At 42.3% G+C, this 21,569-nt stretch overlaps 2 protein-coding genes across 3 annotated transcripts in view; both read right to left on the bottom strand.

Moving 5' to 3' along the window:
* Positions 1-12,985, bottom strand: tmem192 (transmembrane protein 192). Of its 2 annotated transcripts, none has more exons than XM_079278540.1 (6): positions 12,913-12,985; positions 9,278-9,433; positions 8,329-8,590; positions 8,086-8,208; positions 1,103-1,208; positions 1-806 (listed from the first exon to the last, which is right to left on the bottom strand). In XM_079278540.1, exons 2-6 carry the CDS (start codon positions 9,410-9,412, stop codon positions 692-694), a joined length of 741 nt encoding a protein of 246 aa, XP_079134666.1. In that variant the 5' UTR covers positions 9,413-9,433; positions 12,913-12,985; the 3' UTR covers positions 1-691. The 2 variants fall into 2 exon arrangements, with proteins under 2 accessions (XP_079134666.1, XP_079134665.1); XM_079278539.1 differs by lacking the exon at positions 12,913-12,985 and adding an exon at positions 10,630-10,763.
* The window catches only part of LOC306785044 (uncharacterized protein), a 25,987-nt gene continuing 16,882 nt past the window's right edge, over positions 12,465-21,569 (bottom strand). The window contains exons 17-32 of the mRNA XM_079279270.1: positions 21,476-21,514; positions 20,713-20,842; positions 20,414-20,571; positions 19,623-20,256; positions 19,031-19,291; positions 17,726-18,106; positions 16,557-16,659; positions 16,246-16,271; positions 15,943-16,056; positions 15,678-15,770; positions 15,387-15,582; positions 15,149-15,248; positions 14,334-14,408; positions 14,095-14,203; positions 13,732-13,834; positions 12,465-13,124 (exon numbers count right to left, since the gene is read on the bottom strand). Coding sequence (XP_079135396.1) covers positions 13,099-13,124; positions 13,732-13,834; positions 14,095-14,203; positions 14,334-14,408; positions 15,149-15,248; positions 15,387-15,582; positions 15,678-15,770; positions 15,943-16,056; positions 16,246-16,271; positions 16,557-16,659; positions 17,726-18,106; positions 19,031-19,291; positions 19,623-20,256; positions 20,414-20,571; positions 20,713-20,842; positions 21,476-21,514 — 2,548 coding nt within the window. The 3' untranslated portion in view covers positions 12,465-13,098. The remainder of the gene's footprint in view (positions 13,125-13,731; positions 13,835-14,094; positions 14,204-14,333; positions 14,409-15,148; positions 15,249-15,386; positions 15,583-15,677; positions 15,771-15,942; positions 16,057-16,245; positions 16,272-16,556; positions 16,660-17,725; positions 18,107-19,030; positions 19,292-19,622; positions 20,257-20,413; positions 20,572-20,712; positions 20,843-21,475; positions 21,515-21,569) is intronic.

Here is a 21,569-nt window from a genome sequence, read left to right on the forward strand (position 1 = left end):
AAGTTTATTACATATTTATTGGAATCAGATCACAAATACACAAACTCAATGATTTAAACAGATAGAAAAACAATTCTACCAAACGAAGCATTTACACATTCGGACAGATAAAATATCACTTACGGACATTTACAGCGGTGCACGATCGGTTTCTTTTGTTCGACCGTGATGAGTGAACACATCTCAGACTCCTTCAGCTCCTCCTCAGTGCAGATGAGCTCTAAAAACAATTTCGCCTCTCCTGTTTCTCTCACAAGCGGCGGGCGCACGCGGGTCACCGGAGGTTGTTACACAGTGATAAAAAAAAACAACAACCCTCACCTCTGATCTGTGACCCATGACTGCTCTTGCTCCTCCTCCCACTTTGCCTCTCTAACTGCCCTCCACTTACAGCTTCACCTCCTCCTGCGTTATCTGTCCATCTCAGGTGCCTCGTGGAGAAGCCCCCCCCCCCCCCCCCATCTCATGTCTGTGCGCACAGGTGCCTTGTGTGCACAGGGATTCCCTTGCTTTTAGTCTTTTATCCAGCAGTTTTTCTTCTAGCTTCTCGTCATCTCTTTCAAACCCACAGATCCCCCCTCTCCTTTGTGTCGAGAGAGCGGAGTGTCGAAGTGATCGGGCTCTGGCTCACGAGGAGGAGGAGGAGGAGGAGGAGGAGGAGGAGGAGGAGGAAGAGGAGGCCGGACTGTGGTCAGTGCTGAGCGGTGAGGTTGAGCAGCCTCTTGCTCAGTAAGGTGTTGTGCTGCTTCAGGTACTCTATCAGGTCGGCCTGTTTCTCCACCACCTCCTGCAGATTGGAGCCCTCTCTGTTGACACAAACAATAACACATTTTTCTAAAAACCAAACAAATACAGTTTACTCTTAAATGAGTGACATCCGCAAAAAACTACAGTCCCCACCTGTTTTAGGAAATCAATTTGGAGATCATTAAGCACATCTTTCAAAGTATATACACCTTCAGGAGGAAATAAATGAGTTTGAAGCCGCAGACAAGCTGGAGAAGTCGGGGAAAACTGACTTTAGCTTTGATGCTTTCATGTAATATCTCTTAGTTTATTTTTCCCTTCGTTTTGTGTGGGTGACTGAGTGAAATCGGCGTACCTGAAGCCGGTCTCCCTCGGCAGACTCGTGACACTGTGGCTGAGTGAATGCTCTTCTTGGCTCACATCTGGGGCAGCTCGCTCCCTGTTGAACCGCATCACTTGGACTAAAACCACAAACAAACAAAAAACACTCGGTTGGTTTTCCCTTAACATCCTCAAACCAGTGTTTTATCTTTTTCAGCCGCACATAAAGACAGGCAGACATTATCGGGCAGTGAGAGCCGTCCTATTAACATTAATCACTCAGGTGACAAACTGCACACGTTTGTGTGTTTTTTTTAACAGTTTTCCATTCCTCTCCCTCTCCTAAACACACACTGGCTGTTATATCCTGCACTTAGTCCTTATGAGCTGCCATATCCTGCACTCAAACCTCTAATTCTCCCGCCCTAAACATACACCTTTACACAAGAGGGGGGGGGGGGGGGGGTTAGCAGCAAGGTGTGGAGTGTCCAGTAGCTGGAAGAGGAGCCACAGCCAAAATATGGCAGATGTTGCTGCTGTTTGAATCAAGATAAGGCCGTGGTGTGTGTGTGTGTGTGGGGTTGCAGGCCGAATGTGTGAGGAAGGGCAGAGGCACCAGTGTTGATAAGACTTGAGTGTCATTAGCCAGAGGAAATTGTCAGGGAGGTTCTAAAGAGCGCTATCTTTACTTTGCTACAGTGCAGCATCTCAGCATCCACACTCACACACAATCTAAAGAAATACTGCACATTCCTGCATAATGAGGCCTTAAATCTGTGTGTGTGTGTGTGTGTGTGTGTGTGTGTGTGTGTGTGTGTGTGTGTGTGTGTGTGTGTGTGTGTGTGTGTGCGCTTGTGTCGGTAAATATAGCAACAGCAAGCAGGTATGTGTGAGAGAGAGAAAGACATTCCAGAAAGACGGAGAAATGAAGAGGTCTGTTTCAGAAATGACAAAGCAGAAACACAAACTGCTGTCAAATAAATACCAACAGGAAAGAAGATTCTCTTTAAAAAAAGAAAGAAAAAGAAACGTGACACGTGTTTTGCATGCACACATCACGGAGAATGACCGGGTCAAGGAAACACTTTGACGAAAGCATTCATATTCACAGCGGCATATTTAAAAAAACGTATATTAATGAGGCTAATAAATGTATTGTGCTTTTAAAATGTATAATAGATTTACTTTGATTGTCCTCCATTGTTTCACATGTATGTCCCCCAGTGAACCGTGCAGCTTATGAACGTAATAAAAAAAAAGCGGCAAAATAAAAAGCAGATAAATGAAGATGTCAATCACTTGTTGTAGTGCTGGTTGAACACAGACACAAAGTCATATCTTAGTAATCTTATTGTATTTGGGGAAAGAGTTTATTATTAATAGGTGCTGTGGGAAATTCCTGAAATATCAATACATGTTAAAGGTTTCTTAAACATCCTAACTATTGGTTTTTGAATAAGTTATTTTATAAATAAATGATATATTATGTTTTATAAAGATACATTGTAATCAGGAATAGTCCGTGTAAACATTGTTTAAGGGTTGTTGTTGGTTAGCAGAGAGAGAAAGAGTTAATAATTTATGTAATGTAACTATAACGTGCTTTTGAAAGCTCCACAGGCTTCATTTTGGGCTTGTTTGTTTTTCTGTGTTGTTTGTTTCTGGAATATGTTTTGTTAATTGTTGTTGTTGCTTGTGTCTGATAATTTGTCTGTCTTTGCTTCATAATAACAATTAAAAAAATGAAGACGTGTACATGCAACAGTAATTAATAAGACTGAGGATTGTACATCTGTTACTCTTTCAACCTTAATTCCACCCAAATACCTGTAAACACCCTGAATTAGTGCACAAACAGAAAAGGGTGAAAGGTTATGAGGATGAGGTCATTCAGGTCTGTGGAGTTCAGTGGTACTGCAGCAGGGGGCTAAGAACAGATAGAGATACTCTGATGGACGGACAGACGGAGCACCGTAAAGGAAGTGACACATTTCACGCGTCCCTGTTAGAGACTCTGAAGCACTCACACGACCGGACAGACAGTGCTCAGACCTGACCTCTTTCCAGGTGACAACAGTGGAGCTGCGGAGGTGCTAACAGCTGATGGGCGCCACAAAACGTGCTCACAACTCTGCACGGCCTGAATCAAAGTCAAAGAAGCGGGAGGAAATGGATCCCAACAACCACGGAGCCCGACAAGAGCGGCACGATCGCCTTTCAGCAGCAACGCGGCACATTAAAGGAGTTCAAAAGAAGAATGCGAGTCGATGGTGTGTTAGAAAAGAAACGCTGCTCATGAATCTGCGTCACGCAGCTGTAGGTTCACAAGATGCTCATGCTTTATCATCCCGCTATTGAATCGCCCAGGTAGCTCAACTAGTAGAGTCCTTACCGCAGCGGCCCGGGGGTTCAAATCCGACCTGTGGCCCTTCGCTGCATGTCTTCCCCTTTCTCATCCCCCTTTCCAGTCTATCTGTTCTACCTCGCTACTGAATAAAGGGCAAAAACAATGATCTTAAAGAAAGTTAGTCTTGTCGAAAAGCACATGGCGGTTCGTGTGTATGTGTTAGTTATATGCTCTCTGTATCTGTTTGAGAGTGTGTGTCAACCCCGTGCCCTGCAGTGCTTACACTAAGTTCTGGCGAGGCAGCGGAGAGAGAGACGTATTCTAAGTTCAGCCTTTGAAGGCCAAGACATGGCTTTGATGTGCATGGAGGTCTATGGAGGAGAGTGTATTCATGTTAAAATGAGAGGCAGAAACATACAGCAAACCTCAAAGACACACACACACACACTCTCACAATGAGCATGCACTTCAAAGAGAAGTTGAACGAGGCCTTCCTGTGTGGACGTCATAGCTGCAGGCATTATATCGCTCCTTCTCCGTCGCCTCTGAAATTAGTTTTGAGTTTCTTCTTCTTCTTCCCTCCTCGTGAACTCTCTGATGTCACCTTGACTCTGCATCATTCGGAGAATGTGCGTGTGCGTGCTTGAGGAAAGGTTAGCGCTGCGAGGCGTCGCTGGGTTTGCGTCGTGGCTGACTGCACTGATCTGAGCAGGAATGTGGCGGCCCGAACACTGATACCCCCCCCCCCCCCCCACAAGCTGGATCCCCCCACACTGTAAACACGGGGACAATGTGTGTGTGTGTGTGTGTGTGTGTGTGTGTGTGTGTGTGTGTGTGTGTGTGACCCTGTGTTTGGGTGGAGTGGGTCGAGGGCTAGCCTTTGGCTAGGATAAATCCTAATGCCTCTTATCTGCTCTTCGAGCCTCTCCGATATCTCAAACCGAAATCTGTGCCCTTCAGCTGCCAAACACACCTTTAATATGGATTTCCTTTCATTACAGATTCTTCAATTTCAATATCCTCTGGTACAGCGGCCTTAATAGCAGTTTTTCTTTACTGGGAGGAAGGCCAGTGCATTGGACTTTATCTAACACTCTTTGGAATATCGAAATATGTATTTTTATTGTCTGTAACTGTTGAAAAATATCCCAGATTACAAATTACAGATTTGTTTAATTTAAAATACACACGAAAGAAGATTTATTTCAGAATACTGATACTAGTGTGAGGCTGGGTATAATTGAAAATGCTTTGATATCAGTGCCAAGTTGCAGAAGGTTCCGTGTCATAAACCATAAACTTCTTGATTCTTTACTGTTTTGAAGGTTTTTTTGATCCACTCAAGCTTCCAAACTACACCAAATAAACCCAAATTACATCAGGGTTCAACTTCATCTGACCACAAAACAATTGTCTAAAAACTATGCCTCAATAAAATTCAGTCTAAAAGAAGCAAAATGATGTACTTTTTGAGGAGTTTTTTAAACAGTAGGTGGTAACGACATATTTCATGAAACAAACAGCTGAGATTTAAATTAGATTTTGCAATATCTAAAAATCACACAAAACATTCAATATTTAATATTCAAAAAGCCGTGTTACAGAACTACATACATGCCACTAGAGCTGCAAGACGTGTCCTTTCTGTCCTTAAAGATCCTGCACTTGCTAAAGTTTGGAGGAATCTCGAGATTCTACCAAGCGTGTAGTTTTCATGAGACGGTTGTTAAACTCTTTTGAATAACCACCAACCCCCGACCTCAAAATCAAAGATGGCTGCTCTGTGCGTCAACAGTATAAAAAAAAAAGAAGTAATATACGTTTTATTCGCACTTCTGTCTTAATTGTGTCAAATTAAATCAGTCATACATACAGTATTGTCCGACTTGTGTGTCCAACGGTTTTTGCACGTGTTGTTATTAACTGGTATTAATAATAAGAGCTAACATTTAGTTTCCCGACTTGTTATTTCTGAATACTCCTAATTCTAATTTCAGAGGTAAATGATGTTTACACCAACTAGACAAAACGTTCTAGAGTTGACATTTAACAATAACGACATTAAATCCTTAAATAAGTTGTTTGAGGCCCAATGCAGAATCATAACGTACACAGAAAAATAATATTAGAACAAAAGAAGACGTCAAGCAGAGTCACATCAGGGGATGTTCTGTGAAAACAGCCGACATGGCAGAAACGTTTGCACTCGAACCGGCGAAACGCAATTTGTTCCTCTATCTGCTGTCTGCACTTTATATAGATGGATGACAATAAAGTCTGTCTTATCTTATCTCTCTTATCTCATTGATGATACCATCGACAAACCACAACCTGCATGTGAGATGTCACCTGTGTCATTCATAGCATGGGCAGAGAGCATGTTGGGATAATTATAAAGGTCTCCCCCACTCAGCAGTTAAGTATGACGTATATATTTCATGTGAGAGCCAGCTGCAAAACAGCATTTAATTCACAAGGTAAGTTACGACGAGTGAAGTTCGTCAGTTAGTCATACATTTGTCATTTTTACACGTTAAATCAACATTTTGTAGTTTTTTATTTCATCCAGCAAAAAAACAAACCTAAATAGCATCCATATCTATCTCTACGCTCTCAGATGATTTGACTTGTTCACAGATCATTAGGTAAAGTGTTACAGTGTGGGCGGAACGCTCCGTCAGGTTGCAAAGGGGTTGAATCCCTCGGGTAGGTTTTTTGCAGCTTAAGGCCGTTTCAACAAAGCGACCGACACGCTGGAGTCAGATGGAGTGAATGTAAACTCAACCAATTTGTTCCCGACTTCAAAGACAAGAATAAAAAGACAATAGATGGATATGTGGGGGTATCATCCAAAGTTTGCATGGTGTTTGTATCAAAAGCAAATAATCAGCTGATCGGCAGAGAGAGAGAGAGAGAGACAGAGGGAGAGAGACAGAGTGAGAGAGACAGAGTGAGAGACAGAGTGGGAGAGAGACAGAGGGAGAGAGACAGAGGGAGAGAGACAAAGTGGGAGAGAGACAGAGTGAGAGAGAGACAGAGTGAGAGAGAGACAGAGGGAGAGAGAGACAGAGTGAGAGAGACAGAGTGAGAGAGACAGAGTGAGAGAGACAGAGGGAGAGAGACAAAGTGGGAGAGAGACAGAGTGAGAGAGAGAGGGAGAGAGACAGAGTGAGAGACAGAGTGGGAGAGAGACAGAGGGAGAGAGAGAGTGAGAGACAGAGTGGGAGAGAGACAGAGGGAGAGAGACAGTGGGAGAGAGACAGAGTGGGAGAGAGACAGTGGGAGAGAGATAGAGTGGGAGAGAGACAGTGGGAGAGAGAGAGTGAGAGACAGAGTGGGAGAGAGACAGAGTGGGAGAGAGACAGTGGGAGAGAGAGAGTGAGAGACAGAGTGGGAGAGAGACAGAGGGAGAGAGACAGTGGGAGAGAGACAGAGTGGGAGAGAGACAGTGGGAGAGAGACAGAGGGAGAGAGACAGTGGGAGAGAGACAGAGTGGGAGAGAGACAGTGGGAGAGAGACAGAGTGGGAGAGAGACAGTGGGAGAGAGACAGAGGGAGAGAGACGGAGTGAGAGACAGAGTGAGAGAGAGAGTGGGAGAGAGACAGAGGGAGAGAGACAGAGTGAGAGACAGAGTGGGAGAGAGACAGAGGGAGAGAGACAGAGGGAGAGAGACGGAGTGGGAGAGAGAGTGGGAGAGAGACAGAGGGAGAGAGACAGAGGGAGAGAGACAGAGTGAGAGACAGAGTGGGAGAGAGACAGTGGGAGAGAGACAGAGGGAGAGAGATGGAGTGGGAGAGAGAGTGGGAGAGAGAGTGGGAGAGAGACAGAGGGAGAGAGACAGTGGGAGAGAGACAGAGGGAGAGAGACGGAGTGGGAGAGAGAGTGGGAGAGAGACAGAGGGAGAGAGACAGTGGGAGGACAGAGAGCTGAATGGTTGATTGTCATGCCGTCGAGTCTGAAAAGGGCAGGGCAGGTATTGTGATGCGAATGTTCTCAGATAGAGAGTGGGGGGTAGTGTGTGTGTGTGTGTGTGTGTGTGTGTGTGTGTGTGTGTGTGTGTGTGTGTGTGTGTGTGTGTGTGTGTGTGTGTGTGTGTGTGTGTATAGTGTAATCTACAGGGTGTGTCTCTCCAGCTAACACTGCTGATATAACTACCACCATCCACAGGAAAATGGTGGTGCACCTATAACCCTGGAGGACGGGGGCTTTTTTTTCATACCTTGTCGATCTGTGTGAGATATTAAACAATTCACACAAACTTTACAGTCGGAAAGCAAATGCTGCCCGGTTGCCCTTTAGCAATACGTAAGAATCTAATAAACATGCATCCTTTAAAGATACAGCAAGCAATGTCTTTATGACTAACTGAGGAAAAAATGTTGTATTTGATGACGCTGTTAAGCTGAGAGCCCTCTTTATTGTTCATGTGCTACTTCTTTTTTTTTTTCACTGCTCAGATCTATTTTTTTTTTTTCTGCTGCTGTTTTTTAATTTGTTATTTTCTACATCGCTGCTGAGTTTCTGTTCATTGGCTCAGATTTAACTTTTTTACTCTCATTATATTCTTGTTTTTTCAATGATATGAAAGTCTTGGCTGATATATTGTGTGCAACCAAATGTAAACCATATACCTGCTGTCCTACAAAACATCTTAACTGAGATCCGTTTACCTGTGTAATAGAGGAGGCACGGCAACGCAACCAAGAGCTCCAACCCCAGCACACTGAGCAGCACGTAGGTTTGCACGGTCTGTGATAATCGCATGGCCAGAACAATCAGCAGCAGAACATTGCCTGCAGAGAAACATACAGAAATACAAACACACATTCCTCCTTCAGCGTTACTGCCATCTTGAGGCGGAAACTGACCTCTACATGTTGAGTAAACGGGTTCCTAGTTGTGTGCAGCTGTACCTGCAGAGTGCACGGTGAGCGGCAGATGCTTCAGTCCCTGCGTCTGTCTGTAGAATCGCAGGTATCCTCTGCTCCTGGCCTGGCTGTGGTGGTGCTGTACACACCCAGTGAACAACAGCACCAGCACCCATAAACACACCTTCCCAAACACAATGACACTGTCGCCTCGCACATTACCCAAAATATTCAAACACACCCCCTTTTGGCCCAACTCCAACACACACAGCACTGCCACACACATTGACAACACCACGTACACAACCTGAAAGGAAAGGAGAGAGCACTGTGAGTGAGACAGATACGTGGAGCAGGAGACGATAAGACAGCACAGACCAGCACACACTATCAATATTATTACACATTGAAAATAAACAGGTCACTGCCAGTATGCAGGTTAGGAAGGCAGATTAGATAAATGTCTTTAAATGTGTTGCATTTGAATACACAAGTATAGGTCTGGAACCTATTTTCATAATCTGATTTTTCCTTGAAAAATTATTTAGATGACTAATTGATTATCAAAGTAATCATTTCAGCACTAAAATATAGTGGCAAAAACATCACAACAACAGTAGTTCCACTATTTCAAAAATGAAATACTACTAATAATCAATAAATAATAAATATAAAATAAATATATGTAATAAATATATGTAATAAATATATGTAATAAATATATATAACAAATAACATATAGTACAAATATGATCTCAAACTTGGTTTAAACATTTTGCTCTCAGCAGTTTATTTCCAAAATCAACAGTTTTTTTAAATGAATTTGTAATCCAAAATAATTCAGTTTTTCTGTTCTGTGTTTTCAAAGTGTGTGTGTGTGTGTGTGTGTGTGTGTGTATGTGTGTGTGTGTGTGTGTGTGTGTGTGTGTGTGTGTGTGTGTGTGTGTGTGTGTGTGTGTGTGTGTGTGTGTGTGTGTGTGTGTGTGTGTCCTACATGCAGCAGAGACAGCAGGACGGCATGGCAGGGTGTTGGAATGGTCTGAAACTCTCTCCTGATGGCGGAGTAAAGGGCGTCGGCAGAGATCAGAGGTCCGTCCACCAAAGAGTCCTCCTCTGTGCTTCGTGTCATGTCTACTGAGGAGCCTGCCGGCTAAAACAAACAGCATATTATAAAGTTACAATTGGCCCGTCTTTAAACAGACAACAGAGATATATTAACATACACAACAGAGCTGTTGATATAACAGCAAAGAAATGCATCCATACATACCTTACAGATACATTACACATACTGTATATATTCTGCATCTACTATGTCCCTTTGACCACCATTGTTTTGGCATAAACATCTTATTCATGCATACTTGTCTAAAGTAACATACTGTACATAACTTTCTAATGTTGCACCTGATTGATGTGTGATTTATGTATATGTTCCTACTTAGTCTTCTGTTTCTAGTGCCACTATATTTCCCACCAGGGGAACAATCAAGTTGTCTCTTATCCAGTGGTGGAAAGTAACTAAGTACATTTACTCAAGACATATCGTACTTTTACGCCACTAAATTTTTCTGACAACTTTAGTTTCTTTGCAGATTTAGATTAATAAAACAAACTATAATCAACAAACAAATGACAGATTACAACAGATTAGGATAAGTATACAGAAAGTGTATAAAGCATAAAGTTTAAATTAGCTCCAACTTTAGCAGCTGTAATATTCAAGTGATGTATACATTCATGCATCATTATTATGACCATGCCATGCCATGCCATGACCTATCCTGAAATGCATCACAATTACTTTTAGTACTTATTTTGAGGCAGTATTACAACAGTGTCTCCAGTATTACAACAGTACTTATCCTCATATCTGTCAGTACTCATGTAATTGATTATCTTCCAGTAATGACTAATGGCTCATTCCACTTCCAAAGACAACAACAACAAAATACAACTCACAACTAACTACAATCCACCCGGACCACCATTTTTCAATGAAAGGACTAAGGGGAGCAATAACAAATGGTCGATTTATTTAAGACATATCTGTGTATGACTGTGTGTTTGTACCTGAAACTGAAACCCTAACCCTTATAAATGATTAATCTAAATTATGCACCACAACAAACATGCCATTCACAAAACAGGAAAGAGCCGAAGAAACCCACGAAATAACGTCTAGCTTATCTGATCATTTTATATGATAAAAACGTTGCTACACGACAGATACACAGTCGTATATCTTGCTGTTTTTAGCTTACTGGCTAGCTAACACAGGCTAACTAGCACACAGAGCACGTAGCTGTTGATATGTCCAGTCAAAGGTGAACGACGGGTACATACTGCATAAAGAGAGGGTCCCTTTGACTCCATTTTGTTTTGATGTTCCACGTTTTTAAAGAAGAAATGACAAAACAACAACAAACAACCATTAGCTTACATGCTCTAAAAGGGGCGGGTAGTAAAATATTGGTGCATTTCCGGTCCCCTTATTTTATGTTTCCGATCTCTGTTTAACGTTAGTTCCTAGCACAATTAATCCAGCACTTTGATTGTAATTACTTGCAGAACAACATAAACCATGTCCTGCAATCCTACTATATTTTGTTAATTGTATTTTTATGGGCTGCCAGAGGATTTACAGAAGACAATTCTTGATACTTTACAGTTTCGATAATTGTGCATACAAAAACAACAACCTTTGGTTCCCATAACATTCCTCATCAAACCATCTCTATTATCCGAGGAAATCCTTTACTTTTTGCTTTACACAAATACAGAAACAAGCATGTAAAAGTATAATTGTAGGCATCAATTGCTGGGAATAACTTGTATTGATTAAGAATTTGAGATTTTGAAGTTTTGTTCTACACAGAGTTATGGTAATTCAGCCCATGATTGTCATGATTGGTTGATTGTCGATTGTTTACAGCCAATTCTATGTGTTGGGGAACACAGATCACAAAACTGTGTCTTGTTTAATTGGCTGTGATGGTGGAAAGTAAATAATCGAAGTGCACTTACTCAAGTACTGTACTGTTTTGTGTTTCATTACAATGCCACTGAATACTCCACAACCTGACAGAGGTACATTATACTCCATATGTGTCAAACAGCTGTGGACATTAGAAGCTTTTATGGTCAAAAACACGACACATTTATAAAAGCATATGTTTGAAATTCAACCACCCAACATTTGGTATATAATAGTTACAAATAACTCCCCCTCAATTAGCTACAAAATTATAATACTGTTTACACAGTAATGCATAGCAAGGGCGGAGACCATTCTTGAAGTACTTTAAGTACATTTTGTTGAAATTACTTCTGTACTTTTGCATGTAACAGAGTATTTCTTACTGATCTAAATACTTTCTACACGTTTAAATGTAGATCTATGCACATTTGTCTGGACAGCTAGTATACTTAACATGCTTACTTAAAGTGCATTTTAATTTAAAAAAAGACAAATAATCCCATTTAAAATATTTTATTGATAAACATACACTTGCTATAAAAGACAATGAACTGAGCGCTCTAGTCAGGTGTTCAGATAGAAGCAACGACACACAAAGGACAGACACATTCAGCTCAGACTCTGGGGAGGCAACACTTGTGATAGAGGCAGACGAGGAGAGATTATAGGACATTGTGTTTGTACGGGGGAATAATTAACTGGGGAAGCAGCAAATCACTTTGTGTCATTGGTTTAGCTCATGGGAGGGGGTGGAAGAGAACAGCAGGTGATTAGGAGATCTATTTTGAATGTTTTTTGCTGGTATGGAACTGTGCTTCAAGTCAAATTACACATTGCTTACACACCTATACATGCATGATTTCATACACACACACACACACACACATGTGCCGAGACCCAGAGGTCCGTGTGAGTGTGAAATTACTCCTCCACATACACTAGCCCTCGCATTCTTTACATAAGGCACTGATTCGGATGCAGTCAGTCTATGAGAAAAAACAATGGCTAAAACATCCTAAAGGGAAAATATTTAAAAATCCAAAGAACAAGTATATAATTAATAACATGCATTCTCATTCCAGTAAAATGTATTGTAAAGAAAGAAAGCTTGTGTGAGTTAGCCAGATTCCCATAACATTTCAAAAACATCATGATGATGATGTACAACATACAAGAGGAAAGTTAAAGTTTAGCTGTTGAGACGATAGCAACGACGTACGTCAAACTCACACGACTGCATCTGAGCAACACTCACAATAACTTATATAAGTTCTTCTTTCATGCAAAACTGTAAACACAAAACCCCAAAAGAATGAGAAGGTATGACGATGAGTAAGGCATAATGGTCAAGCTACTTCAGGTTATCCAACCCAAACCAGTCACGTGATCAGTGCAGAAGCAGCGGTTAATGGATCAAGATTTTGAGACTGATGGTTGTTGTTCAGCTTTTAGCGAAATATGTTAAGCTTGTGACAGAACTGAGCCTGATTTAAGCGTCTTAACTGTGGCATGTATGGGTGTGCAAAGATTTAAACACACTGATTTCTTGATTACATCCATGCTACACATATTCAAAATGTTAAATGTGTACAGTTGTATACATGTGTACAGTTAATAAGCACAAACACACACACACACACACACTGTACTTGTACTGTATGTGCATGTGATGATGGTCAATCAGTCCGCATATCAGTCCAGTTTTCGCTCTCAGTAGACTCCATAAAGCTGTTTGTGCATTTTAGGAAAATAAAACAATTCTTCATCCAATCACTGACGAGGGCACTGGGGGAGGGGCGAGGGGAGAGGGGGGGTTCCAGTTCAAATGCAGGTCATCATAGTGTGGTGGGCTGACCTCTGCCTGCATACAATCACATGGAAAGGTGTTGAAGTCTGCTCTCATAACTTATAATTATGTTGTTCAATAACTGTGTTTGTCTGATTGTATTCTTGTTGGAGCCACTTTATTCAACCCTTGAAATAAGGAAATAGGTGAGATGGTTTTGTCATTTCGGCCCCTAACCCCATTTTAGGAAGAGTCTAAAGTTAAGATCGTTTAAATAATTAATACAGTTTAGAATAGTGGCAATACTTATAAGTAAAAGTCAGACATTCAGAATTTTACAAGAGAGCATGAGTAATTTAGCTAAATGTACTTAACTATGAAGGATAAACATGTGAAAGTCCATTCCAGTTTTTGAAATGATGGAAAAATACATCAGAAAATGCAGGTACCTGTCTCTACCTTTAACACGTGATTGACATTTCTGTTACTACTTCCACTATGTAATCCTCCCTCTCTATGAAGGCCAGCTTCTTGCCTGCCACACCCTTGAATGTGGGGTAAGAAGCTGGTTAAGTCTAACACGCCTTTAAAAAAATATAGAAGTATAATAATGTCGTTAATTGGGGGCTCTCATGACTATATATATGTGTGTGTCAGTCTCTGTTTGTGCACGTCTTCTCACCCCGAGATGCAATATAGCACTCGTGACAGCTCAGCAGTCCATTACGAATTCGTACATCAGTCCCAGCAGTGGCGTCACCCAGCTGCCCATCACACACTCCACACTGAGGAGGAGACATACAGTTAACCATCAGCATTACACACAGAAAGGATTGTTTTAGACTATCAAATGGTTAAATGTGTCTCCCAAACCCTAAGGATGAGTTTCATATAATAATAATTATGACTGCATCTTTTGTATGTATTCACACTACCCTGGAGATAATTGGGATGTACACATGCTTTAGTAAACTTTGTACATCTTCAAAACCTTAGAAGATGTGTATAAAGTATTGTTTGTGTGTGTCCTAGAATAGTACAGTACCTTGAAACACTGTATGTGGAAAAACAGTCCAAGTGTATCGATGATCATGGCAGCTCCTTTTTCCAGTGGTTGAGAACAACCAGAACACAGTCTCTTCCCACTAACACATCTACACACACACACACACAAGACAGGAGGAAAATGGATATTAAAGCACCTTCACTCCATTAAACAACAAAGCCTAACTTCTGTCAAACATGTTTGTAGTTGTGTATGAGTGTTTGTATAGCCTCCCTCACCTGCTGGGTGAGGGAGGCTGAGGTGCTGAAGGAGAGGGCTGCTGTTTGTTTATCACAGTGTCATGTGATTCAGACCTGTGGGGAAAAAACAAAAACAAATATATGCACATCCAAAACAAGTTTGTAACATATGTCAGTTGATTCTTACATAAGTAAAGCCTGTTAGGTTGAACATTTTATATTTTTTAAGGTTCATTAAAAAAAAAAAAATGTTGACAAACAAACTGATATAAAAAATTCGAAATGATGTTCCTATCAATACTTAATGGATCATATTAATTAAAGACTATGTAAAACACATTCTTCGTCATACAAATGGAAAGTTGAATTCACAATCAATAAAACTCACTATTGCTGAATCAAATACTCGGCTGCAGCCTTTCTTGGTCTGGTATGACCAGTAGCTTAGTGTAGCTAATGTTAGCATGAGTCAACATTGTTATTATAATGCATATTACTGGGTCAGTTCACTGATTTACAGGAATGACTCTTCTCCACTTATGCTGATGTAACATTAGCTTAGCATTGTAGCTAAAAGTTTATTGTCTCATATTCGTCACTTGTATCTACAGAGGCTGCTATTTAAAGTTACAAACGTTTTTCACTTTAACTCACTGTTACGTCATACATTACTTTATATGCTCCCGAATTAGCTAGAATCCAGCTACCGTACATAGAAAATGCCACTTCAGTCCCAAACACTTGATCAGCCTTTGAAAGCATTACTTTTAAATGTGATATAAGAAAACAACTTTGCATACATTCAGGACAAACATGCAGCAATATGGGACAATCCTTAAATACAGATTGCATACCTTTTAGTAATATGTGCCTGGTTCAGCTGAGGGTTGCGATCCAGAGAGGCCGTCTTCCACAGTTCTTGTTTCTTTAAAGGATCACCATCACATGTAGAATCTGAGAATATATATCATAAAATAACCTTTTATAAGAGAAACTCTGAGGACTACATGTTTGAACTGAGATTGAATGAGCTGTGCAAACACAAATGTGGACACCTCCTGAATAACAGTGTGTATTTCGGCGGGTTCTCACCCTGGAAGAAATGCAGCTTGGATGCATGCTGATCCTGGTTCCCTGTTCTTTGGCCGCTTTGCTGCTCAGCAACGTTTCCTCGTTCTGTCTCGTTGTATTCTGGAGCTGATGAAGTCGTCCCCGTCTGGCCCGACTGCTGGTTTGACAAACCCGTTGGATTTAAGGGTGTTACAGTCTCCTCTAGGATCTTTCTCTCCTGGAAGTAAAAGAAAGACACAACTCGTAAGACATACAAATGCAGCGAGTGATGCTTTTGATTCCATGTGTTTGTCAGTCTGCGTGTGATTGTACCTCTTCATTGTGTTTTCTCTCCTCCTCCTGCACTTCTAGTTGTGCTTTCTCCCACTCCTTCTTCAGCTTCTCCTGTTCTCTCTGGTATTCGTCCTGCAGAGACAAATTGTGCATGTCAAATACTGAATGCAACAAAAAACACACCAATGACACACACATACATATATATACACACACATATACACATCCAGTACACCCTGTGCCTTCGGTTTTTCTGCTAAACATTCAAGGTGCCATGCACATAAACGCCATTCCACCAGTGTACCTGAAGGAGGCGCTCCTGCTCTTGTTGCCAACTTTCCAGGCGTTTACGTTCCTCATTGGGGTCCCAGACCCAGTGATTAACACGTTTAGCCAAGTTCAACATGGGGGTCTCAATCTACCCAGACCCGACCCGACAATCACGCAGACACACATGTACACGGACCAAAAGGACAGAAAGAGAGGAAAGGTGAGAGGACAAGTCTGACTACAGCGACCACAGGAGACGAAGGGTCAGGGCAGGGTCAAATGTAAGAATGAAGGAGAAACAGAGAAAAACAAGCTGGGGCTGCTGAGAGATACTCACGGTCACACTGCTCTCCTCAAGTCCCTCTGTGGCAGAGAAAGAAACAGACAAACACACAGATAAACTAAATATATCAGAATATATTGGCTAAGTTTGTGCACAAATACAGGGAAATAAGTTGCTCTCAATGTTCTTAGACACACAGAACAATTTACAGAAAGATAGATATTGACATACAGCTAAAAACAATGACAACAAAACTGAAGAAAAATGTACAAAAAGTAACTGTAAAAGTAAATGATACAGAATGTCTGCAGCAGAGATCATGCTGTAAGCGATACAATATCAAATACTGTAATCTACAGATTTACCTGTGACAGTGGGAGAATATTCTCGCATGCTGTTTGGCGATGAAGCTGGCTGAGCCTTTTTTTCCTCCACTAGACTCTCAGACAACCCAGAAGTACCGTTGACCTGAAAGTCAAATTATTCAACCAAATGAATGAAACATTAACTGACTATTTATCAAAAATGAATGGACCACTTGTTTACCAGTTTAAAGTTGAAAATATACCATCGCTTTTGTTCTTCAGGCAGTCGCTGGCTTCAGTTCATGTAAATACAATATTAAAATCAACCTGCAGAGACTCTAAACTTTACATAAGACATCCATCACTGCGAACAGCGTGAGAGTGTTTCAGGTCAGGCTCATGTCTCTCCACTGTGAGTTACAACTTCTGCCCTCTTTAAGGCAACATAAAGTTCCCAGATGAAGACTGACCTGCAACAAAATATTCTTTATGTTCTTAAATTTGGAGTTTTGAATTCAGAAAGGAAAAAAAAAAAACTGGTTTCGGGTTTGTGCAATGGCCATTTATGGTTATGTGAATTTCTTCTGTTTTTAATGTCTTTTTAATGTTTTATGTCTGAATTATATTTATAGTTTTCATACTGCAGTGCGGAGTCAAAGACAAATTCCCTCATGGGCACATTAAAGAATGCGCTTCCAAGACCCGAGTCAGCTGCTGAACTGCACCTTTTTAATGAAAAGAGTAACTAAATTCACAACATCATTTTTTAACAGCACCCATGTCTGCTTTCAGTTTGTCCCCCGGGTTTCATGTTCCACTAACAAAGCTCATGAATACTATGAAGAACGGCTGACACTAATGTTAAGGTGTCAAGACTTCCCATGAACACTTGAATGTACCAGGGTGGAACATCCATGAAAACAATTCACACTTTTTTTCCATGCAGCGAAAACACAACTTTCACAGAGTAACTATGATGGATCTCCTCTCACAAGCTAATGTCATATTTCTGCAGGGTGATCTTCATAATATTGAAAATAACCGAAAAGCATGGCTTTCTGGATGGTTAGAAAAATATATTCTACTCAAAAACATCATCAAAGAATCCTGTGTCCTTTTGAAAATGGTCATCAGTAATGTGAAGCGTGCATTATATATATTAAATGAACTAACCCAGAAGAAACACAGGTTTTTATGTCTATATGTTTATATGCCACATGTGATATTACCTGTCCATTGCTTTGACTGTCCGGGTGATGTGGCTCCACATGTGTGAGCTCGGTCACAATAGTTGTCGTGATGGTACAGTTTCGGCCTCCAATCAGGGAGCTGATGGCAGAGCCTAAAGACGAGGTCGATCTTTCCGTCTGTGGAGACGGCGTCTGCTCCACCGTCTCCTGATGGGCCGGAATCTGCTCGGGGAGAACGTCTCTCTCTGTCTGCTGTGAGGGAACGTCTTTCACTGTCTGCTGTGAGGGAACGTCTCTCTCTGTCTGCTGTGAGGGAACGTCTCTCTCTGTCTGCTGTGAGGGAACGTCTTTCACTGTCTGCTGTGAGGGAACGTCTCTCTCTGTCTGCTGTGAGGGAACGTCTCTCTCTGTCTGCTGTGAGAGAACGTCTCTCTCTGTCTGCTGTGAGGGAACGTCTCTCTCTGTCTGCTGTGAGGGAACGTCTCTCACTGTCTGCTGTGAGGGAACGTCTTTCTCTGTCTGCTGTGAGGGAACGTCTCTCTCTGTCTGCTGTGAGGGAACGTCTCTCTCTGTCTGCTGTGAGGGAACGTCTCTCTCTGTCTGCTGTGAGGGAACGTCTCTCTCTGTCTGCTGTGAGGGAACGTCTTTCACTGTCTGCTGTGAGAGAACGTCTTTCACTGTCTGCTGTGAGGGAACGTCTCTCTCTGTCTGCTGTGAGGGAACGTCTCTCTCTGTCTGCTGTGAGGGAACGTCTCTCTCTGTCTGCTGTGAGGGAACGTCTTTCACTGTCTGCTGTGAGGGAACGTCTTTCACTGTCTGCTGTGAGGGAACGTCTTTCACTGTCTGCTGTGAGGGAACGTCTTTCACTGTCTGCTGTGAGGGAACGTCTCTCACTGTCTGCTGTGAGGGAACGTCTCTCTCTGTCTGCTGTGAGGGAACGTCTTTCACTGTCTGCTGTGAGGGAACGTCTTTCACTGTCTGCTGTGAGGGAACGTCTTTCACTGTCTGCTGTGAGGGAACGTCTCTCTCTGTCTGCTGTGAGGGAACGTCTCTCTCTGTCTGCTGTGAGGGAACGTCTCTCTCTGTCTGCTGTGAGGGAACGTCTCTCTCTGTCTGCTGTGAGGGAACGTCTTTCACTGTCTGCTGTGAGGGAACGTCTTTCACTGTCTGCTGTGAGGGAACGTCTTTCACTGTCTGCTGTGAGGGAACGTCTTTCACTGTCTGCTGTGAGGGAACGTCTCTCACTGTCTGCTGTGAGGGAACGTCTCTCTCTGTCTGCTGTGAGGGAACGTCTCTCACTGTCTGCTGTGAGGGAACGTCTTTCACTGTCTGCTGTGAGGGAACGTCTCTCACTGTCTGCTGTGAGGGAACGTCTCTCTCTGTCTGCTGTGAGGGAACGTCTTTCACTGTCTGCTGTGAGGGAACGTCTCTCACTGTCTGCTGTGAGGGAACGTATCTCTCTGTCTGCTGTGAGGGAACGTCTTTCACTGTCTGCTGTGAGGGAACGTCTTTGACCTCCGGTGGTGAGTGACGAGCAGCGGTAGGCGGACTGGAAACAGATAAATTCTTCGTCACCTCTCCATTCACTCGCACCAACCCGGCCATCTGAGTGGGACAAACGCATAGAAGTTAGGATTAGAGGGAGAGTCCATTTTTCTTATTTAGTGAGAATAACACAAACTCAAGGACGTCATTTTTATGACTGCAGGCATTTTGAAGATATGGAAAAAACGTATATCCTTCTCCAACTCAGTGGAGGTTTAAGGGATCAGTTGCAGCTCCTGTTGAACACATCATCTCCAATCACTTTGATTCATTCTTCTCAACAAATGTCTTAAATATAACAGACGCCCCCTTTCATGTAAGCATGAAGTCAGGCGTTGAGGTGGAACAGTGAGTATCAGATGATGCTGACTGCTGTGACTGATATTCTCACCTTGACAGGTTTGTGTCCGGACTGTGTGTTCCTGGGCTGGCAGTAGGGCTTGGCTGCCAGGAAGGGGACGGGTCTGCTGGACACAGATGGAGGTGAGGGGAGTGAGTGTCCGGGCTGTGTGGTGTGAGGCTGCACATGTGCAATGTTAGTGTGTTTGGTTTGAGGCTTTGCGTCTCCTGCAATCGGTTGTTTTTGTTGTGTGGTTGGAGTGGGTTTGGATCGAGGTTCGTTCAGTTCTAGTGACTGAGGTGGCACATTTTCTGACTTTGTGACCGGGCTGAGGGGGCGGCCAGCTGTTGGGGAGCTGGAGGAGACTGACACTGATGTCTCTTGTTGGGCCGTTATATTTGTCTCCATCTCCTCCGGTTGTGTGTGCCTCTGGTCTTTCATAACAGGCGCTTCTGGTTTGTGCGGAGGTTGTGATGCTTCATTAATAGGTGATGCCGTTTTGTGCTCCTTGTCCGCCTGATGAAGGTCCTGTTTGGGCTTTGCAGTGGATCTGGGCAGTTTTAGACTGTCCAGTGTTGCGTCACTGATGGTGAAGCGAAGAGCGTAACGCTGTAAAACCATGGCGGCCTCCTCCGGAGTTGCAGCATTCCTGTAGGCGTCGCACAACTCGACCTCTCTGCGCTCCCTAGACAGAGAAGTAAGTAGAGAACAAAAAGTATTTGGTATCTAGGTCATGTTTATGATATTGAATGCTGTATCGTTGCATATCAAGGTTTAAAATTGGCCAAGTCTGTCTCATGTTAAGGGTACAACAGTACAAAGCGCCTCGATATCATCCTTACTTCTCCTCCACGATCTCTTTGTAGGTCTTAATGCTTTTCCTCTTGTTGCTGTCACTTCCCTCCCCCTTCATCCTTTTCTCCATCCTCTTCCTCTCTTCCTCTTTCTTGATCAGTTCCTGTGACGCGCTGCGACGCCGATTCTTCCAACGAGCCAAGTCCTGTCACGGGTCCACAGGGTCGATTAGTGGCAGAGTTAATTCAGGGTATTGCTGTTATTTCAATAAGATGCACATAATATGTTCCCCTATAGTTTGTAGATGGTCTCTACAAGCTCAATTTAAATGTCATACGTCTCTTACGTTTTGCCAGTGGTCGTCATCTTCCTGAAAGTTGTTGTACTGTTCGTGCATTCGCTCATTACGCGATTGGCTCAGTGGCGGTAAGTGTTCCACCTCTTCCTCGTTAAGTATGTCACTCATGCTCACGCTCCTAGAGAGAGAAAAAAAACCAGTATAATCTGAAAAAATACTGAATTCTGAAAAAATATATATGAAAAAAACACTGAATCACTGGACCCAACAGTTTCACTTTGTCCAGTTTGACTCTGGAAAACAGAAAATATTCCATTTTAATTCATTCATTGTTTACTTTGGTCACTACAAAGCAAGACAAACTCAGACGCAACCAATGACAGTCCACTAAACACAAATAGTACACGATCCTTCTTATTGTTCAGTATATAGTGGATTCATATTAGTTGCATACGTGTTGCCGCAAACCTCCACACAGCAACAAAAAACATGTTACTGTTTCCATAAACTAATCACAAAGCGATTAAACAAGCAATTGAGCAAACAAAACTAAGCGAACACATTCATAGGTTATAGTAAAAGACTACGGTACTATAAATTATAATTAAAACAAGCAAAATAATGCAAAACAAAAGTAATGAGTTAGTAATGAGTCATGACGTGACAATGCACAGCAATGAGCACACTGTTAGTGTGGCGTATATTGATATTTTATTGGACTGTACTCTTGAAATTGAATGTGCACCGTGTGTGTGTGTGTATATGTCATTGTCATGCAGAAGATCATCCAGCTTCGCGCCAAAAGACTTACTCAGTGTCCTCAGACATAAAAGCAACTCGCCGACTCATCCTAAAACAATAACAAAATAAAGTGAATGAGAGGAAAGCGTAAGTGAAGCAATGAC

The sequence above is a fragment of the Melanostigma gelatinosum genome (assembly GCF_949748355.1).
Source record: "Melanostigma gelatinosum genome assembly, chromosome: 11".
Lineage (NCBI taxonomy): Eukaryota > Metazoa > Chordata > Actinopteri > Perciformes > Zoarcidae > Melanostigma > Melanostigma gelatinosum.

Bases quoted from the DNA above. Each gene is read 5' to 3' on its own strand.
- tmem192 (XM_079278539.1), bottom strand. From the start codon at position 10,659: ATGGAGTCAAAGGGACCCTCTCTTTATGCA. The intron at 8,591-9,277 runs GTAGGACACACA...CTTTCCTTTCAG, and splicing joins TCCTGCTGTCTCTGCTGCAT to GTTGTGTACGTGGTGTTGTC. The intron at 8,209-8,328 runs GTACAGCTGCAC...GTTTCTCTGCAG, and splicing joins GCTCACCGTGCACTCTGCAG to GCAATGTTCTGCTGCTGATT.